We start from the raw sequence: 22885 nt of genomic DNA, 5'->3' as shown, positions 1-22885 counted from the left end.
TATTTTTTATTATTACAAAATTAAAAGCTTTAAATAAGCAATAAAGTATTAAACCAATACCATCAAAATATACAGTAAACTTTATTTAACAATTTATTGTATTAATCAACGCATTTATTTATTTTAATTATAAGTAAAAATATAGTTCAAATTAGTATAAAGAATTTAAACAATCAATTATTAATAACAAAAGAATTTATATAAATATCAATTTAACAACTAATTAATGTATAAATTTAAGTTGTTAAATTACATGTATTGGAACAATACTTTAATTATTTAAGTATTGTTCCAATACATGTACTTTAGGAAAACTTAGCTTATCTTTGAAATCATAAAAAAAATATTCCAAAAAAGAATAAAATATTACAGATTCATCCGGAAATTTAAAATCAAATAAATAAATGGATTTAAAACAAATATCAAGAGCTTTTATGATACTTTTAAAAATATATCTAACGCCATCCAAATATAGGAAAATCTCATTAATTGATGTTATATTTTCTCCAATACAAAATATAGTGGGCTGGATTGATTTTTTTGATTTTTTCAAGTTTTCAATATGGTCTTCGACCATTTGAATTGTAGATCCAACAAAAATAACGGATTATTGTGAATCTCGAATAGTGAATTTTATAGTTTTTTTCTGCTTTGTTTTTGGGTCAATCTTAACAAGTTTATTAGTTGGTACAAAATACCCATGCAGTGCCCAAATAATAGCAGCATCTCTTCCGTCTAAAAAATAAATACAATGTAACGTAAATGTTGATAAAACTACACATCAAATTTNCAATGTAAATGTTGATAAAACTACACAAATTTTTTTTTTTTACTCTTACTTTCAGATATTTGATTGTTCATTCTGATAATTTCAATAAGTTTTCTTACATTTTTGTCTTTAACGTTAGAATTAAAAGAAAGGAATAACAACAATTTACTAATATTTTTTTCCCAATTTTCTAAAAGGTCGCCTTTTTTTTCAAAAGCAGCCTCAAAGTCCATGTCAATCTGAAAATTTAAAAATAATAAATTCTTGTTCACTTGATGAATAAAATTTTCAAACTTACTAAACGGTAACCATTTGCTGTTTTATATGCTGGCCATTTATCAAAGATATCTTTTGTTGTATACTTTTTTATAAAATCAAGGCGTGAATTAAAACATGCCTGCCATGTTCGGTCAAATTCCTCATTACTTAAATTGTCATATTTTAATATTTTTATATAGTTCTCTGAATCTACCTCTGGTTCTAAAAAGTATTATTTAAAAGTTTTACAGCTTTAACTTTATCTATTCCAAAAATAAAGTATTATTTATATTAATATATATATTATAATTGCAATATACCTGAGCATTTTGAATGTCTACTAAACTTTTCAGAATTGACAGGTGATTTCTTGTCTGCCGTTCCAAGAGGTCCAGATACAACATTAAATGACGTTGCTAAATTGTAATACTTATTATAGATTTTACCCCGTTTAGAAGTTCTATAATACTCCTATAAAAATTAATTATATGTGAGTTAACAAACTTCATTACCACCTAGAAGTATTATNACTTCATTACCGCCTAGAAATATTATTATATTAGTAAATATTAGTAAAACATTATTATTATCTTAAAACAAAAAAAAAAAAGAAATTACCATAATAGATTTTTTTTTTGGAAAAATTTTGATTTGCTTTTTCTTAAAACAATGTTTAAACATGATTATTTTTATTTTATTTTTTGTCATTAAGTGATTATTAGTTGAATAAAAATTATATATTACCAGTTTCTCAGATGGGAATCTTTCCAAAATTTGTTGTTCTAACTGATAGCTAATAGCTAGAGTCATTTTTACACATTTTTCTTCGAAGTATTGTGCTATCAAATTAATAAGAAGAGTTCTTTGTTCATCTTGGAAATTTGAAAACTTGGAGTAGTATTCAACTAATATCTTCCCTCTAGATGTTTCATTCAAAACATTGCTTAGCATAATTATATTTGAATTATCTGGACTAAGAGAAGATCTGTCATATGGAGTGAATCTTGATGATGTGTTTGAAGTTGAGGCTNCTCGACTGAGAGAAGATCTGTCATATGGAGTGAATCTTGATGATGTTTTTGAAGTTGAGGCTTGAGTTGATGTGAATGAGCATGGTGATTTTTCCTCCATATCAATATCTTCGTCCTCCGAGCTAGAGCTGCGATAATATTGAGCTTCGGCTAAATAATAAAATACTTCGGTATATAAAAACTGGTAACTTATAATGTACTAAAATTATTGTGTAATATTTAATAATTACCTGTACAATTTGCGATTTCTAACTTTTCTTTTTTCTTTCAATCGTCTTCTTTTTGAGTAATTTTACGTTTTTCAATACCTGTTAACTTCATATCAATACCAAGCATGCACCCTGGGCGGCCTTTTTTAAATTGTGACAATAAAAACTGTTTGTCTTCTTCAATACTCATCATGTGTCAGAGCTTCGATATGAGAAATGTCAAAGAGGTTGTCTAATTCTTCAGCAAAAATATTATAATATTGTTCTTGTGTTTCTGAATTTCTAGATTTATTTTTGTCCAACTTTCTCCATTTCTCATACAATTTTTTTAATTTAATAACACAGTCTGAAGAATACTGTGTAGGAATACGCGCTTTTCTCCAAAATATTAAACACTCATCTATTACAATTATTATTTTATTGTGTTTCTTGTTTTTTTTATTATTTAATATAACTAAGAAAATTTATTAATTTATGAACAAAAAAACATACATTCAAAAAAAAATTTAAAAAAAACACGTTTTCGTAGTTGTTTTAAATTTTTATTTGGAAAGGATTCATAATTTGAAAAAAACTCAAACAACCTTTTTTATAGAAGATATCGTGGTGATTAATATTACTGCTGTACAATTTCTGCGTACAATTAAAATTTAAGACACTGGAAAAGTATAACTGAAAACTATGTCATTGTTTTAAAAAAATTAAGTGAAACTGATTTTTCTTATTTTTACGAAAAAATAATAATTTTACAAAAAAATAATAAATTACCTTATTTTTTGTTCACATTGAGTTCTATAAAAATTGTTCTATGTGTTTTTGGCGAAACTTCAAAAATAAAGAGCGTACACTCAAAAAAAGATAATCCACCCCATTTTTAAAGAACTTCAAACCCTTTGAGGCACGTGAAGACGTCGACTTATTGTACTCAAATTTTACCAGTTTCATTTTTTCAGTAAACCTAACAAAATTTTGAGCCCATGACTCTGAATTTCTTAAAAAAAAATTTTTCTTGTATAACTAAGGACCACCCTAATATATATATATATATTTAATGTATTAATAGTATTTCATTTATAATTTTTTTAAAAAAACAGAGTGATTGGCTAATTGTGTCTCACGTAATATCTTAAAAAATACAATTGTTATAAACAATTTTTTTTTTAATCATTTTGGAACTTTGATGAGGTGTTTCACAAGAAACTTTAAATTTCTGCCATCATCCATTATGTTTAAAACTTGTATTAACTTCATATTTTCAAATGGCAGCCCTATTTCTTTTTACACAATTAGATTTAGTTCAATAAATAAAAAATTTTGTAAAACAAATATTTTATTTTATTTAATATTAAGTGCTCCACGGCTCTTTAAAGTTTAGGGTTTATTAAGAAAAAATTATAACAGACTCAAACGCTATAGATCTTAAATTGATAAGCCCTACCAGATTTATAAATAAACATACCAAGTTCATCTTAGTTATCTGACTAAGTGCGTTGACACAGTAAACCGTGTTAATGTTATGAGGAGTGAAGAATTGGAAGCTGTAAGAACAGTTATAGAAATGAATGTTGAAGCAAGAAGAGGTAGAGGAAGGCCAATAAAGAGATGGAGGGATGCTATTGAATGCGATATGAGGACAGACAATGTGANAATTTTTTTTTTTTTTGCTAAATATTTTTTTTTAAGAGGAATAAAAATATAATATGGGGTTGCCATTTGAAAATATGAAGTTAATATAAATTTTAAGCATAAGGGATGATGGTAGAAATTTAAATTTTCTTGTGAAACACCTCATCAATGATCCATGATTATTAAAAAAAAAAACCCAGCACAGGTGGGTCGCGGCACAGTAGTTACGTAACATAGTTGGATCAAGTATCTGACAGTGATTAAAATCACTATAAAAAAAAAAAACGCTTTGATGCAAATCTTTAGATAGTGTTAAAATTTTTAAAAATTGATGGATTATTCCAAAAGCTACATGATCTGCTAGTTACTTATTAATATCCCGATTAAGATAAAGTATGTCGAATGAAAAAGGGATTATTAAAAAATATTATTTCTCATTAAAAAATTATATTGATCCATTCACTTTTCAATAAGTTATATCATTATAAAGTTAAAAATGTAAAAAATAAAATCGAGAATTTTCACATAATAATAGTATTTGGTAGCTATTTTCACCGTGAAGACAAAATAAAGTCCGAAATTTTTTTTTTCATGATAAAGTATATTACATTAGCTTTAATTTAAGATATATATAAAACTGTCAGATATTTCGGAACACTTTCAAAAGTTAAGTTGAAAAAGTTCTACTTTCTACATGCATTTTTTAGATTTGAACCCTTCTCGAATATAGGGAAATGATCCGATTTAAAAAAAACAGTATGTCGAATAAAAGATGTATATAAATACTACTTCTTATGAAAAAATTATATTGATCCATACACTTTTCAATAAGTTATAGCATTATAAAGTTAAATATAATATAAAAAATAAAATCGAGAATTTTCACACGAAAATAGCATTCGGTAGCCATTTTCGCCGTGAAGACAAGTCCAGAGGTCTATTTTTTTTTTTTTTATTAAAGTATATTACATTAGCATTAATTTAAGATATTTATAAAAGTGTCAGACCCTCCGGAACATTTTCAAAAGTTAAGTTGAAAAAATAAAATTTTTGTGAAAAAGTTGTTATTTTGAATCCCCTCCGTAGGTAGGTTAAAAGTCAGATTTATAAAAAAATATACCAAATGATAGGTAAAGACATCATGCATCTATAAAAAAAAAAATTATATTAATTTGCTTATTTTTAAAAAAGTTATAGCAATTTTAAGTAAAAAAAATTTCGAAAATTTCGAAAATAAGTGATTTTTAAATTTGTAATTTTTTTGGAGGTTTCCTCCATTTACGGGGAACGAGGGAAATTTTTTCAATTTTTGAGGGTAATGTCTTCGACTAGATACGATTTATGAACTTTGGACGTATTGTTGAAAGAAATCCATTCGGTGAGAGCTGAGAAAAAGTGGTAACAGACACAAAAAAAATAAAAAAAAAACACATCTTAGTAAAACCATTACCATCTCAGCTTCGCATCGAAGTTAAAAATTGTTTTTAACACTTGTATTTTTTAAGATATTAAGTGAGACATAGTTAGCCACTCTGTATATATATGTGTATATATATATATATATAATAAGGAATTTGCAATAAAAGTACATTTAACGTTCAATAAAATACAGTTTTATAACCGATTAAACAATTTAAATTTAGGCGATGTAAAAACAAGTTGTAACTTAGTTATTTTTTTGAATGTTGAATTTATTTTGTTTCATAGCAAATTTATTATNCATTATTTTGAATGTTGAATTTATTTTGTTTTATAGCAAATTTATTATTTACAGAATGATTGATTATTCATTGACAACGAAATTTCTCTTAAAATAATAAAATTGATAAAAAAAATGTTGGTTTTGTTGTGTTGTATTTATTCATTGATTATATGAATATTTTTTGGGTCTATTTATTATCCCTTATAAGGGTTTTAACTTATTTTTAATTTTCTGAAAGTAATGAATTTATCTCGTTAAATTATTTTTCGAGACACATAAAATTAATTAACGATTTTTAAAAAAAAAGTTGACCATCACTTAACATTTTTAGAGTCTCGATGAATTCATTCTTTTCAGAACTATTAAAACTCACTGAGTGTCTTGAAATAATAAATAACGCAACATTATTACATACAAATTTATTTGATACAATTAAAAAAGATATCTTTAACATTTTTATCACAGAAAATATCGTTTAGCAGAATGTTGAAAAGTCTATCTTTTAAAGGAGAGAGTTCTAGAAGTGCCCCCGATACAACATCTACAACAGAAGAAAATTGGCCAATCTTCCGTAGTAATGAGGATTGAAGTATACTATCGTAAAATGTACAATTGTGTGGCAACTGAACATCTTATAAAAAATTAATGATTATTACTTGTGTACAAANAGCAACTGAACATCTTATAAAAAATGAATGATTATTACTTGTGTACAAACAAATAATTACTTTATCTATCTAAAATATACACTATTTATAATAAATGTATATATGTTGCAACTTAATCATTGTAAACTATGCATCTTATTTTAAAATAATAATTATGTAATGGTTAATTAAATATAATAAACATATATTCACTAAAAGCACTGACAACAATATCCGAAAATGGGAAATAGTTAAAAGATAAAATAAAAAATCTACGTTCTGCTCGCACATAGATTGAGTGTTGTATTCCATCCAGAATGGAGTTCGTCTCTTATGGAATTCCCTTATTCAAATTTCATTAGCTACAGCCAACCATTAATGCATCTTTAAATGAAATAATTAGCATCGAAACATTATTAATTATTTATAAAAATGTTGAATTATCATGTGTGCGAATTAGCGCAATTTAAGTAAAAGATTAGAGCTTAGTATTTTTGACTGTCAACGTTCGCTATTCTCCAATTGTATACAAGCAGTTTAAAAAAGTAAATAAATTTACGTTATCCCAATTCTTTAGAATTAATAATCTGTGCAAATAACGGTAAAGTAATATTTCAAGCATATGCTAAGGCTTCAATTAATGATTATTGACTATTTCATACCCTACACATAATCACATACATAGCAATCGTGAGATGGCCACCGCCTCAACAATAATCTGTTTCAATGGACCATAAATTCATTTTATGGTAATCCTCAAGAATATTTTTCCATGCTGGTCGTTCAACAATGTATGAAATCAAACTTGTATGGAATTGGTACGATCACATTTGCATGTGCCCATATCTCTGTCTCCCATACCATCGTTGTACCGTTTAATAGACATATATATATATATATAATTAACACAGTGACATACAACAATACTAACAGGAGGGCGGACTGCACACATAAACACTTTTGCAATTCACGGCCAATGTGCCATAATAAGATATCCCTATCGACAGTTGACATTTTACCATCTTCGCGATCACTACTTTTGTCTGATAATTGAGTTAACTTTTCGACTCCGTATATAGAGAGTGTGTGTGTCGCCGTCAGCTCCCTGTNACTCCGTATATAGAGAATGTGTGTGTCGCCGTCAGCTCCCTGTTGGATTATATCATCTCTAGGTGTTCAGCAGGTTGTGTTATCTATTTAATATTTCAATTGCTTAATAAATATTTATTTATATCGTTGTTAACCTAAAGTGTTATATATATATATATTGTAGTGCGACCCTTGGTAGTTCCTCTAAGGGAATATAAATTAAATAGGAAACTTCAGTACCTAAGGTAGATATAGCCTAGCCAGCTATCCCCCGTTGGTCCCTTAGAATACTGTCGACGGGCATTTAGGCTCAACCCCTAAATAGCGACGTAACAGAATATATTAGTATGTGACTATTAATAGTCATTAATGACTTCTGTATAAAAATCAGTAGAATAACAATAGATTAGAATTAGAACAATCTAATACAATTATAATTAAACAAGGCAACATAAAAAAAAAGTCAATCCCGCTAGTATTGAATTAACTGACTCCAAAATACACCGTCTACTAATTTTATGTACAGTGTAAAAATTGTACCGATAATGCCAAACACAATAGCACTAGCGTATCGTATGTTAGACCGACTTGTGGTACGGTTGATAAGGCGATAAATTTACCTATTATTGTATTATATTTATAATATTATTATATTAGCGGTATTGTCCGCTACTAAATCTGTATCTTTTGAACGATTAAAAACACATTTGGAGAAATAGTGTAGTACAGTTTCTTTATAGTTTTCAAAAATAAATCTATAAATTATGTTTGTCATATTTTTATTTTTAACACAATAATTAAACGCATTGTGTCCATCCTAATCTAGAGTGTAAGAAATTATATTAACGTTGAATAAAAATGTCAAAATTAAAATTTTTCTTTAATACATTTTCAGTTCTCATTGTTTTTAGCATTCAAAATCAAATAAAGTAGGTAAGTAAGTACTAATATTTAACTTTTATATTTTACGTTATAGATATACGTGATGTAATAATTTTATAATAAAAAATTAATTTTTTATCTAATTTTGATTTTTAAATAATTAAAAAAATTCCATATAATTAAATGTATTATGTCTCATTTTAAAATTAAATTTTTTGTAATTTGTTCTAAGGCATGGAGTTAAAAAGCAATACACTTCATATTGTGAATTTCAAAAATGTACAAGTCACGGCAAAGAATCTATAGATCTTGTGCCAGCATCTCTGGGTCTATAAAGTTAATGGAAAGTTCTTTTGTAAATTCCCAAATAAATCTCAATACAAAAATATTGTTCTTATTACAAAAGCCGGAATTGTTCCAGATGAATCATGGAAGAGTTTTGAAGTGTCACTTATGAAAGAGGCTAAGAAGTATATATGTAATTTTTTTTTTTTGGTTTTTATGGTGTTGTCAATTCTTTAAATTGCGTATGTTGTAATTTTAGATAGTTATGATCAAGGATTTAGGAGAATGAGTAGGGACTTTGAGGATCCTAATGTTATAAAAAGCAGTACGTTCGAACAGACAAATTCAGACCAAGAAATATTTTTTAAAAACTTAACTCATAAAGAAATCAGTAAATCATTGAAACAAATTTCTCTATATAAGATGTCAGTAAACAATCAACAAAATGATAATGAGGGTAATTTGTTAAAAATTAGCTTACTTTGTTTTAAATTTGAAAAAAAAACTAATAAAATTTGTGCTTTGATTTTTTAGATATAATTAACAGAAAATTTTCAGACATGGTGTCAAAAGACATATCAATGGCTATTAGTAGATGGTTTTCGGGAGCAAAGGACCGAAGGGGAGGGAAAATAAATTACAATTAATTTTTTTGTTTAAATTAATTAAATTTTGTATTCGTTTTAATTTATAAATTAAATAAACGAATAAACATGTACAAATAATATAGATAAAGTATTTTTACTTATATAATTTATATACATTTATTTGTGTATTTAATTTATGATTAAAAGTTTAAGAATATAACTTTAACTTAAATAAATACATAATAAATGCATTATACATGTATAATATCTATAATTTAAATAAATACAATTCAGAATTTATAATTGTATCTGAATTTTTTAGGTAAGAGTTAGATTTTATCTTAAATCAGTATGTATTAAATTTTTAAAACGCGCAGTTAAAAAATATACATTTAAGGAGGAGTGATATTACAACCCTTATTTGTCTTTTACGCAAATATTATATGTGCCATTGTAGGATCTGTATTGTGCCATTATTAATGTTTCACAGAATTCGTACTTGACTTTGGTTAAAACCAGTACTAAGCTATTATTGGACCTGTACGTGACCTGTACTGTACCATTATTAAGCCTGTATAGAATAGGTACTGACCTACAGTACTGGGGCAATACTGTCCTAGTACTGGCAGTCAGTACAGAAAATCGTTATTATTTGTGAATTATGCCAGTACAGTCGCAGTACAAAATATCTAAAATATAATAGTATAAATATATAGTACTGTGCCCGTAATGGCCAGTTCTGTACTGCGCCCTTAGTAGATTTCTGTTTGGGTAGTGATAACATTTTTCCGCCGGACTATTACAATACTATTTACTATAATATTGTGATATTATTTCTTGCTGTAACACTGCTTGCATTGCAATTTAATTATAAAATTATCATTTCTAAAATATCGATTGGCCAATTGTTTCAAGTAACATTTTTATCAAGAAATATTTTTTTCTCTAAAAATATGAAAGTAACTTATGAAAAGAAGTTCAAATAAACCGAATCTGACACATTTATATTAAAATATTAGACATCAATTAATCTGCAAAAAATCGATATTGTTAAATGATGTACGTGTATATTATATTATGTTATAAAATATATATACACAAATTTTTATTCTTCTTTTCTTTATTTTTCTTTATTATCCTGATAAAAATGTTGTTCCGTACAAGGCAGCTAGACCATAGGAGACAGCTAGTTGTGCATCGCAATAGAATGCCATTTTACCTTAAGCCCGTTTAAATCGCTATTATTGAAGTGGGAGTGGGGTCAGCTGTGTGAATGACGCCTAACCGCACATTCAATAAGTAACGAGAGTAGACAATAATTAAATAACAAATAACCACATTTATTACAAGTTCTTTAAAAAGTATATTAATTTTAAGGGGTACCGGGGGGGGGGGTCCTTAAATCCTAATTGTCGGCGAAGCGGCATCTAACAAAATAGTTATACTCAATTAAACAAATAATAAATAAAATTAAAAAATAATATAAAAACTCAATCTAAATAGATTGAGTTGTTGATAGCATTGAGTGGACTGTGGCCTTGTGGAAATGGTGTCGAACATATGAGTATCACGCATCAATCAAAAGCAAAATTAACTCCCATTTTTTGTTCAACTTCGACTGCCATTTGCACCTAGAAGATTGGTTGTGGGGACAATTTTTTTTTAACGTATAGTACGTAACATAATTTTTAATTTAGCATGTATTTAAAAGACGCACTATTACTGGAACATTTTCAAAAGTTGAAAATGCTCTACTATTTATACGTCTTTATCAAGTTTTAAACACACACTCTGTCTAAGGAGAAATTGTCGAATTAAAAAAAAGTATGTCTGATACAAGAAGCATATATAAAGTATGTAGAATCAAAAGTTTCTGTTGATCTATACATTTCTCAAAAAGTTATAGTAATTTAAAGTTGAAAATATAAAATCTTATATTTTAACACGTTTAACAATTTAGCATGTTTTTCACAACAGCAGCCATCTTTACGTAAGATCGGGACAAATTTTGTTACTTTAATTTATAATACGTAACATAAACTTTAATTTAACAAATGTTTAAAGGACGCAGTATTTCGAAACGTTTTCAAGAGTTAAATGGAAGACATTGAATTTTGTGAAAAAGTTTCTATTTTAAATCCCCCCTGTGGGCAGGTAAAGGGTTAAATTCATAAAAAAAATATACTAAATGATAAGTAAAGACATCAAGCATCTATAAAAAAAAAAATTATATTTATATGTTCATTTTTGGAAAAGTTATGTAGAAGTTAGTAAAAAAAATTGAAAAAATTTCGAAAATTAGCGATTTTTATATTTGTAATTTTTTTGGAGATTTCCCCCATTTACGGGGAACGAGAGAAATTCTTTTAATTTTTGAGGGTAATGTCTTCGACTAGATACGATTTGTGATCTTTTGACGTATCGTTGAAAGAAATTCGTTCGATGAGAGCTGAGAAAAAGTGGTAACAGACACATAAAAAAATATAAAAAAACACAAATCATAGTAAAATTAATATCTTTTTAGCTTTGCATCGAAGCTAAAAAGTTTATCGCGACTAAAAAACTCAAACATCACTAATTATTTTGAGGGGTTATAACTCCCTAACCTCCCTCTTCTGATCGCGTCACTGGTTATAATTATTTATTTGTAGGCTTAATATTAAATTAAAATATTTAAGTGTTTCAATGGAAAGAAAATTAAAAGGAAAACGTGATGTAGAGAAAAAGAAACTACGCGGTAGTTTACTTAAACTTACAGTTGTAACTAGTTCATCTTCAATCACACAAGTGCAGACGACTTCAGTCGCAATAATGTAGTTGGCACTGGTTTTGATGATAGAGACCTGTGGGCCGTTTAGATTTCACGAACAACAGCAAATTTTTTAAAAAGAACCCAAAAGACAATTAATAGTAGTCTTCGCATAATATTGCGGCGCTTTCGCTAGCGTCGGCGACACGGTGTTCGGCATTGACTTCGGACGTCATAAAGTTAGCAGCGTTGATGGCGACAGTGCGGATCGATTCGCCGAGTCCAGTCGCGCGACACGTTGGTCGACTCTACACGAGTCAGTAGTCAACAACATTGTCACTTTGACGACAGGACGAAGACTCTACGTATCATTTGCGGCGGGTCGTCGTTGGCCGTGTGGCACTTGTTGGACTCTGCATCGTGGCGTATGGCACGCAGTGTTGGTAAGCTAATTACCAAATACCCATAGTAGGGCGACTGCTGATAAAGATGACGCGGGGCATGGTGTAACATGAAGCGACGCGGGACCAGTTGTGTATAGTAATTATAAAAAATATGTCATTTTGAAAATGTGATAAAAATTAAATATTAATTCTGTATTTACCAGCAAACGATTTTTCACGGTTAACTGATGATATTTCAATATGGTAATTATGGAAAACTTTTGAGATTATTTTACCAAAAAAATAAAATGAAAATTGTGTTTAAAATTAAAAAAAATTATTTGAGAAGTTTTATTGAAGTTAACAAAAGATTATCGTTATTTTTAACTAAAAATCTGGTCATGAGATACGTAGAGCTCGGTTAAAATATATACCTTATTTCGGTTTATTTTGTCATATTTGTGAGGTATTAGCACCAACTATTTTGTGTAAAGAGAGTTTTAGTAATTAGTAGCATACAAAAGAAAGACTTGAAAAGATAGAGAATACGAAAATTAATTTACTCATAGAATAGTTATTTGTGTTTTTCAAATCGCTCATATAAACAAAAACGTATTGATTATCTTCTAATTGCACGATAAAGAAGTCCAGTATTGGAAGGATATTTTAAAATAAACTGTAGCAGTTGCTCAATTTACAGCTCAAGGAGAACTAAGATATTGGGGGGCAATGAAATATCAAGTAATGCGCACAATGGAAATATTTTGGGCATTATGAAGTTATTAGCAAGATAAAATTTTAAACTATATATTGAAAGAAATAAAAAATGCAAAATATTTAGGAATGATTGTTGACTTTACACCTAATATCATGTATACTTGCCAATTAACAATTGCATTGCGTTATGTTAACCATATTAAACAAGCAGTTGTACATTTTAAACATTTTTATAACATTTGTGGACACACAGCCAAGTATTTAACAACTGCTATTGTTGAAATTATTGAGAACTTTGGTATAGTCATTAAAAACTGTGTTGAACAGTTACATGACAGCATTTATTTAAACATCATAGAAATGATTTCTATCATTATTATTGAAATTATATGTTTTGATATTAATACAAAAATGTTAAAGAATATTCAAGTAAAAATAACATCTTAAAAACAATGACTTTTTAAACTAAAATAATATTTTCTAACTAACTTCACAGATCATGTACTTTTAGAAAAAAAGTCGCCTGGTCAAATTTTTATTTTAATTATATCATATATAATAAGTTTCAATTTAACATTATTTTAATACTCGGAGTAATCTCGGAATATTTTCAAAAATTAAGTTAAAAAAGCTTAATATGTGTGCAAAAGTTTCCGTTTTGAATCTTCTTCAGTGGACAAATAAGGATCAGATTTTCTAAAAAATTTTTCCAAATGTAAAAGGCAATACCAATGTTAATTATATGTAAAAAAAATGTTGTTTTGTTCATTTTTAAAAAAGTTAAGACAGTTTTATGAGTTTTAATATTAACACGATAAACTTAATTTTTACATAAAATTACATTTTTATTCAATTTCAGCGGCCTGAGGATAGGGCTAAAAATACTTCCACGGCCCCTCTGCCAGTCGTAAGAGGCGACTAATGAGTATGCGTCAGGTCGACAGCCGCGTAAAAATTATTGTCAAAAAAGTATGAGGAATCCTGAACAAAACTTAGGCGGATTGTCCCATCTCGGATGTACACGGGGACAACAGAAAGTAGTTAAAAACGGAGAAGGCCTAAGGAATAAAGTGTTTGATACCAGCCGGACAACTTGTGCGGTAGCTGTTTCACCAGTCTTGTGTACAGGTCTACCCAACGCTTGTAGTGTCAACGGTGCAGGGACATCACCACTTAACTCAAGGCTGGACTCGTGTACAAGGGAGAAAGATAGATACAAAGTAAGAATAGGTACTTGGAATGTTGGAACATTAACTGGTAGAAGTAGAGAATTAGTTATACTGAAGAGGAGAAAAGTTAACATTTGTTGTGTGCAGGAATTTAAGTGGAAAGAAATCGAGAAATCGAGGGAAATAGGTGAGGGTTATAAAATAACATACTCAGGGAAGTATAATACAAAGAATGGTATAGGGATAATAATGGACGAGGGAATGAAAAGTAAAGAAGCAGAAGTAGCTAGGAAAAGTGACAGGATTATAGTCCTGAAATTGATTCAATTTCAGCGGCCATATCTTCATAGAAGAAAATGTGTTGTGACAACTTATACTACATAACAATGGCTTTATTGTAACGTATGTTTAAAGCTCCGAGTATTTCTAGAACATTTTCGAAAGTTAAGTTGAAAACATTTAATTTGACTATTAAATAGCAATATGTTGTAGATAACATTATATGGTTATTATTTGAGTGCAATATATTTTTGTAAAATTATAACCAAATGGTGGTAGTATTTTGAATATAATATTTAACTAATGTGTTAACATATTAAAATTTTAAATTGTTATGTGATTAAAATATAAAGTATAAAGAAATATGATTGACGAATTTATTTAATAGTAAAGATGATTGTGCTTAATATTATTGTACTACTTTTCATTTAATACATGTATATAGTACAATTTACAGCACTGCTAAAATTATATTTAAAGATACATTTTAAACAAGTAATCTAATATATCTTCAATATAAAATTAGAAATGCTTAATGGTTTTTGTAATTTATCTTGTTAATGGCATAAGTTGTCAAAGCTATATAATAATAGATGACTTTAAACACTTATTTATATAAAAATTATTATTTTAATTGTTTCTAAAAATTGTATAAAAACACAAAGTTTCTAATAAAAAAAAATTTTCTATAAATATATATAAATTAATATTGTTCACAACAATTATTTTTAAATTAAATATAGACTTGTATTTTTTTTAACAAACCAAGCTTTCTGTAAGTTATTATTATAATTTTCTATAAGTATAATATAAATTAAGTAATTAACATTAAATTCATGATGAATTAAAATTACATAAATAAAGTGAGAAAAAATATTCAGAGTAATCGTATTAAGTATAAACTGAACGCTAATTCCTATGATATGAATTATATTATAAGGAAGGTGAATTATTTATTGATGATCACTAGCTTTCTTCCAAAATAATAATAATATAAGAAGATATTTTTTGTTAATATAGTAAGTACTATTTATTTCTCAAATTATAAGTGGTTAAATATGTTTCTGGATTATCCTTATAATCTTTTATTATCTCTAAATATTATTATCGCATATCTCTTATAAGGGTCTTCACTTTTTTTTTAAACTGCAACATACATATTTTACTAGTTTTAATATTAGAAAAGGATAATTAAGAAAATGACCGGTTGATAACAATTTTTAAAATAGTATTTTGAATGTTATGAATATTTTTAGATTATGTCTTCCGGCGAGGTTTATTATATATTATTTTAATATTTATGTTTTACTTTGCTACGTTTCTTTTCCCACTTAAGTATAAAAAAGTGATAATTCCCGAACAACTTGTACCAAAATTGTTATCGACCAGTCATTTTCTTAGCTGACTCATTTTTTAATATTTGAACTAGTAAAATATGTATGTTGCCTTTTGAAAAACTAAAGTTGACACCCTAATTAGTATTATGTAATTATTGCTATTTCCAAAAACAGTGAATAAGAAGCTCAGGTTCAAATTGGGTGATTAAGTTTTAGAATTAAAATTATTGATGTCTGTATAATAATATGACTATAATATCATACAAACATTGTTTTTAATCATGATGACATCACCCTTGTGTAAATGTACAAATTTTAATTGGGTGCCTCTAGAAATTATCAATCGACTAATTTTATGATGGATCAATTATATCTATATGTCACCCCTCATTTTCAATGCCCTTATACATTGCGTACGTAAATCACTTGATTTAAGTGGACCTATTGTTAGTTTTGATGAATGTTAGATAACAATAAATTTTTTATTTTAGGTTATTATCAGTAAAAAAATGAAATTTATCATATTAAATTTAGTCGGAACATTTTTAGTAAGTATTATTTGTCTAAAAACTTGTTGCTAAATTGACAATAAATTTAATGTTTAAATTATTTTCGTATAAATTTAATATAAAAATTATTCATGTTTTTGGTAATTTATTAACTTTGCATCAATATTTTGGAAATCATAAATAGCAAATATTAACAAAAAAAGTATTAAAAAAAAAAAATAAATTATGGATTAAATACATATGTGAAATTTATTTATACATTTATGAAACACTTCATGTAATGTCTTTTTTGCTTCGAGACAAAGCTGAGAAGTTATTATTTTACTATGTGTGTCTGTTACCCCTTTTTCTAAATTCTCACTGTACCGATTTCTTTAAACTATATGTTTATATTTTTAACTTTATAATGAGATTACATATAGAAAATATATGGATGAATGTAATATTTTTTTATAAATACTTTTTATATACAGCTTTCAGCTGACATAGTTTTTTTGAATGGTCCCATTTCCCTTTATACAGGGGATGTTAAAACCATAAACTCGCGAATGGTAACTAGATCTTTTTAAACTTAATGTTCCGGAAATACTGACACATTTATTCATATATTAAATTATTTATTATGCAATATACTTTAGTATGAAAAAAAAAATTCGAACTTTACGGTTTATATATGGTAAAAATGGTTATCGTATTTGAAAATATGCTATTTTTGTGTTAAAACTCTTGGTTTTGTATTTTATTTTAAAGTACCTTACAAAGGGAGTGCACTGATTTTCATAAATATTCTATAAATCTAATTGATATAGAATAGAAAGGTTAACATATTTAAATTTTTTGCTCCTTTTAGAGAATAATAATTCCATAATTTGAACTAGCTTAAATTATTATTTTTATTAATCTATGAATGCGACGTACGGTTGATGAAGTGGTAACATTTGTGTCTTCCTCGCCTTTGGCAATGCATTTGTGTTGAATTTTTTATTAAATCTTTTTGAGTTAGAAAAAAAATTTTGAATCATTTGATTTTTATTTCATTTTGATTCAATAACTTTAATTCAGCTCTCACTTGACCAACTTTTTTTACGATACATCAAATTATCACAACTAATATACTCAATTGAGTACATTTTTGTTAGTTTATTTAGTTAAAGTAAATCATTAAAATTAATTAAGTTCTGAATATTTTAATTGTAGAATCTTTTTAAATACCAAATGTTACTTAGAAATTATTTCTATGAATTCTATTTAAGTGATCTATAACGATAAAAATGCAAAAAAGATATTGAGATTTTTTGATAAATTTACAGTAAATAGTAATTATACAATTTCCTGATCGTATATTAATATTAACACTAATATTTTTTTAATTCTCATAAAAATTTCTATTTAATAATGTAAATTTAAAACTTAAAGTTGAACTAAAATTTATGGTAACAAATTCAAAATTTTTCTTATTATGATATTTTGCACTGATTATTATTAACATATTAATATTCAAAACTTGTAATAATTTAAAAACAAGTTTTTTTTTGTTTTTAATTATTTTTTTATCGTAATAAATCATTTTAAAAGAAATTTTAATCATTCTTATGAACTCTTGGTATTTAAATAGATGATAAAATTGAATTATTTAGAACTATTTTCCTTATAGTATTATCTTATAATTTTTAACTAATTAGTAATTATATCAAAAACTAGTGGTGGTAGAAAAAATCTAATTGCAGTATTGATCTCAACTCGAAAAATTTATCACGAAAAGTATGACGTGACTCTGATGAAAATTTTTTTCGCTTCATTTATTCATAATTAACAACAAATTATTATCTAAATAGTTTTATGTCAATCCCTTCTATTTTTATACACGTTTGCCAATAAGTAATGACTACTTTACATTTTTTTATAAATTCTCCGAAAAAATTACAATAGTGAATAATTAAATATCAATATCATACTAATTTATTTGATACAATAAATATTTATTCAGATATTTTACTTTTAAATCAAAAAACTACTAATCAGAAATAATAAATGAATTAAGAATTCATTTTGCTTTTGAAATAATCTACCAATTTCTTAAAAATAAACATTATCTACACATTTGCTACGAAGCGTTTTTTTTTTTTATAGTTATCTTAATCACTGTCATATATCATCTTTACTTGTTCCTACTATGCCACGTTATCACTGTGTCGTGTTGACTCTGCTGTGCAAAAATAACATAATTCAGTTAGCAATGAAAACCTAACTGAATTATGTTATTTTTGGCGCCACAAAACGGATCCATAAATTGTAACCCTCACATCTTTTCGCAATAAGCTACTCAAAATTTCATGGCACACGGATTAAAATGATTCTAAAATAATAGTTAACATTAAAAAAATAAAAGATTACTTGAGTAATTATTAATTGCCTCTGCTGCTAGAATAAAAATATTACAATAGTTGTTTTGATAAGTTGTATTACAATTAATCATATTTGTTTAATATTCAATTTGATGCTTACCAACAATATTATTATTTTTTAAAAGATTAATAAACTTAATAGCTTATTTAAGGGTACAATAAATATTATAGAACATTAGATAATCTTTATTAGGAACAGCATTAAATGGAAAATTTTCTTGAGAAAATTAAAATAAAAATTTTCAATAATAATGTTATAAACAAATATCATAAGTAACGTACTAATAAATAGGGGAAGTGAAGAATCAATAAAAATTTTGACTTGGAAAATTAATTGTTCTGGCTTATTTTTCTTTAAAAATTGACGTTAAAATATAATGAATTAATAAAATCCCGCTTCACTGTCTTATATTTGGTATTTAATCATCGGCTTACCGGGAATAATTTTTGGTATTCTGGTAGATTGGTTTAGATTAGAGCGGTTGAAATATTTAAGGTAGGGGTTCCAAATATCTAAATACTCCCCAAATTAACTTCGAGGAAATACTTTTGAAAAATTAGATATACTTCTCTATAGTTATAGGGACATTACACAGTTTTGCTATTTAAGAACAAATTGTTTCATTGTACTACATTACAGTTACTTATAAATTATTATAATTACCTTACAGTAAAAATAGAATTGCACTTTTATTTAAAAACTTAATGGATTTGTAGTTTTTAAAAGTCAGGATAATTCGTCTATCCAAACCACTTAATTATAAACAAAAGAAAAGAATTATAAGAATTTTTTTGACCCATTCTATATTTTTTCAATAGTGGCAACATTAATTTTACAATTTTTATGTTTCAAAATTTCATTTAAATATTGAAGTTTCATTTAATTATTTGTATCATACAAAATGCACTGAAACACTTTGTAATAATTTATCCAATATTGTCTTAGGAAATGCCGTTTTTTACGGTAGCGTAATTTTAAGATAACTTTATAGATATCAAAAATTGACTGGTTTTCCAATTTTTATGACGATAGGTTCAATTAGAATAAAGTCTGGTTTTTTGGTGTATTGATCTTTAATATCAGTCAAGTGTGAATTTAGAATTTTTATGGACAGGCATAAAAAGAAATGCGCATCATCATAAAGCAATATCTTTATAGCTTCGTACTAAAGCTTATATCTCTGATTCAACTTTTGAAACTTTATCTCGTAAGTTATTATCGTTTTGAAATACAGCCAACTTGTATGGTACGAGTTATAACTATTTTTGAGTTTTATACCTGATAAATGTCTAATAATATATGTATTCCCAGTTATTTTAAATTGAATTTAGAGATGTTTAACTAAAGAAAATAGTAAATTAAAAGATGTTAAATGTAAGATGTCCAACTTTTTCAGTATATCATTAATATTCTTAAATATATAATATATATTTAATACATATTATGTGAATACTAATTTTAATTGATGTACTATATTATTATTTCACGTAGATTTTGAGGTCAGTTGCAGATAAAGAAGTAATATCGAAAGAAGGTATACAAGAGGATAAAACTACGTTTATGAATTCTTTAGACAGTATAGGGATTACCGATAATGAATTCAGACATGCATTAGGTAGGTCAAATTTATTTAACTAAAAAAATACTATTTCTTTCCCGTCTTATGATAATATTTTTTATAGTAAAAATGACTTGAAACTTTAAATAATTTAAGGGAATCAATATCAGACTAAAATCGAGGATGAGCTCTTCACACTTGGATCACAATTTTTGAATAAAGAAAAAAAATTGGATAAAGTAGCTAATGAAATGACAAATTTTATTCTCGTAAAATTGGCTAATTTGTATGACTGGTATAAAGAAGGCAAAGATTATCATAAAGATGTAATACAATTTTCAACGACATTTTTTACAAGTATTAAAACGAAATTTAAACCAAGTTCAGAACCAAAAGTAAGTTATGCTGTTTGTTTTATTGATTAATAATCCTTTCGATTATTTATGATATTTTATTATATTAAAGTTACTACTTTGTAATAAAAACTAGTAGAGCAAGTATTTAGAGACAGCAATCTGGGAAACCACAACAAATGCTCTTCTTTTTGTAATCCGAGCCTTATTATGGAATTATTAATGATGAATGTATAAAAAGTGTCATATAAAAACAATATCCCTATTTTATTAACTAGATATGTTTTTTACATTTCAAATATGTCAATTTAAATAACACACCTTAACTAAAGAAAATAGTAAATTAAAAGATTTTAAAGAAAAATGTTCATCTTTTCATACATTTCCCTCGTTATAATATTTTCTGAATTTTTATATCATTATTATTCTAAAATATATATGTGAATATAATTATTATAATAAGAAAATTATTATATAAAGAAAATAGTAAATTAAAAGATCTTAAATAAAATTGTCCAACTTTTCAAACATTTCCCTCGTTATGATATTTTCTAAATTTGCATGCCGTTAGTATTCGCAAAAAAAATATGAGATTACTAAGTTTTATTGATGTACTATATTGTTATTACACGTAGATTTTGAGGTCAGTTGCAGATAAAGAAGAAATATCGAAAGAAGGTATATTAGAGGAAAAAAATAAGTTTATGAAATCTTTAGAAAGTATAGAAATTACCGATAATGAATTGAGATCTGTATTAGGTAGGTCAAATTTATTAAACTACAAATATACTATTTATTTCCCGTCTTATGACAATATTTTTTATAGTAAAAATTACTTAAATTGTATAATATTTAAGAAAATGATTATCAGACTAAAATCGAGAATGAGCTCCTCACACTTGGATCACAACTTTTGAAAGGAGATAAAAAAATGGATGATGTAGTTACTCAAATGACAAATTTTATTCTCAAAGATTTGGCTATATTGTATGTCTGGTATAATGTAGGCCAGCCTTTTTATAACAATGTAAAAGAATTTTCAACGAAATTTTTTTCAAGTTTTGAGACAAAATTTAAACCAAGTTCAAAACCAAAAGTAAGTTATGCTGTTTGTTTTATTGATTAATAATCCTTTCGATTATTTATGATATTTTATTATATTAAAGTTACTACTTTCTAATAAAAAACTAGTAGTGCAAGTATTTAGAGACAGCAATCTGGGAAACCAAAACAAATGCTCTTCTTTGTAGTAATCCGAGCCTTATTATGGAATTATTGATATTTGATACTGTTTTTGCTATCCTGAAAAAATGCTAAAATTGTAATAACAACTTTTGAAAAATTATTACAGAATTATCCTCATTACAATTTTAAAAATTGACCTAACAACTATATTTGGCCTTTTAAATGTTATAATTCATCTATATAAATAAATATATATGTGTTTAATGTATTAATAGTATTTCATTTATAATTTTTTTAAAAATACAGAGTGATAGGCTAACTTTGTCTCACGTAATATCTTAAAAAATACAATTGTTATAAACAATTTTTTTTTAATCATTTTGGAACTTTGATGAGGTGTTTCACAAGAAACTTTAAATTTCTGCCATCATCCGTTATGTTTAAAACTTGTATTAACTTCATATTTTCAAATGGCAGCCCTATTTCTTTTTACACAATTAGATTCAGTTCAATAAATAAAAAATTTTGTAAAACAAATATTTTATTTTATTTAATATTAAGTGCTCCACGGCTCTTTAAAGTTTAGGGTTTATTAAGAAAAAATTATAACAGACTCAAACGCTATAGATCTTAAATTGATAAGCCCTACCAGTTTTATAAATAAACATACCAAGTTCATCTTAGTTATCTGACTAAGTGCGTTGACACAGTAAACCGTGTTAATGTTATGAGGAGTGAAGAATTGGAAGCTGTAAGAACAGTTATAGAAATGAATGTTGAAGCAAGAAGAGGTAGAGGAAGGCCAATAAAGAGATGGAGGGATGCTATTGAATGCGATATGAGGACAGACAATGTGAGCGTAGAAGATATGGGAGATCGTGTCAAATGGAAGTTTGGGATATAGGTGGCCGACCCCAGGTAGTTGGGATTAAGGCAAAGAAAAAGAAAAATATTACCAGAAATTCCGGTGACAATTGACATAATATGATTGTTGTTTTGGAATGTAAAATTTAGCGTTTAGTTGGGTTATACAATATTGCGTCAAATCAATTACCTACTCTATCGCTTGTATATTAATATACACTACACTTTAATGATACAATAAATAAATAAACTCACACATACACACATATGCATTTATAACATTGTGTCTAA

The 22885-nt window shown here is 26.5% G+C and overlaps 2 protein-coding genes and 1 long non-coding RNA gene across 4 annotated transcripts in view; 2 read left to right on the top strand and 1 right to left on the bottom strand.

The window, feature by feature from the left end:
- The window catches only part of LOC126905913 (uncharacterized), a 33800-nt gene that overhangs the window by 6765 nt on the left and 4150 nt on the right, over window positions 1-22885 (top strand). Inside the window, exons 5-8 of the mRNA XM_050686054.1 lie at window positions 20126-20249; window positions 20349-20587; window positions 21181-21304; window positions 21403-21641. Of these exons, the coding sequence (XP_050542011.1) occupies window positions 20126-20249; window positions 20349-20587; window positions 21181-21304; window positions 21403-21641 (726 nt within the window). The remainder of the gene's footprint in view (window positions 1-20125; window positions 20250-20348; window positions 20588-21180; window positions 21305-21402; window positions 21642-22885) is intronic.
- Window positions 137-2046, bottom strand: LOC126905917 (uncharacterized). Its single transcript, XM_050686057.1, has 5 exons — window positions 1772-2046; window positions 1348-1498; window positions 1068-1249; window positions 840-1008; window positions 137-735 (listed from the first exon to the last, which is right to left on the bottom strand). The coding sequence occupies exons 1-5, from the start codon at window positions 1976-1978 to the stop codon at window positions 608-610; spliced, it is 837 nt and encodes a 278-aa protein (XP_050542014.1). The 5' UTR covers window positions 1979-2046; the 3' UTR covers window positions 137-607.
- LOC126905919 (uncharacterized) lies at window positions 7429-8867 on the top strand. Of its 2 annotated transcripts, XR_007704136.1 has the most exons (4): window positions 7429-8160; window positions 8227-8264; window positions 8446-8683; window positions 8758-8867. It is a non-coding gene; the product is annotated as an uncharacterized LOC126905919 (long non-coding RNA). The 2 variants fall into 2 exon arrangements; XR_007704135.1 differs by having other exon boundaries at window positions 8149-8264.

The sequence above is a fragment of the Daktulosphaira vitifoliae genome, unplaced genomic scaffold (genome assembly GCF_025091365.1).
Source record: "Daktulosphaira vitifoliae isolate Bord-2020 unplaced genomic scaffold, ASM2509136v1 Scaffold_4, whole genome shotgun sequence".
NCBI classification, from domain to species: Eukaryota; Metazoa; Arthropoda; class Insecta; order Hemiptera; family Phylloxeridae; genus Daktulosphaira; species Daktulosphaira vitifoliae.
This window is presented reverse-complemented; position numbering and strand designations above follow the sequence as displayed.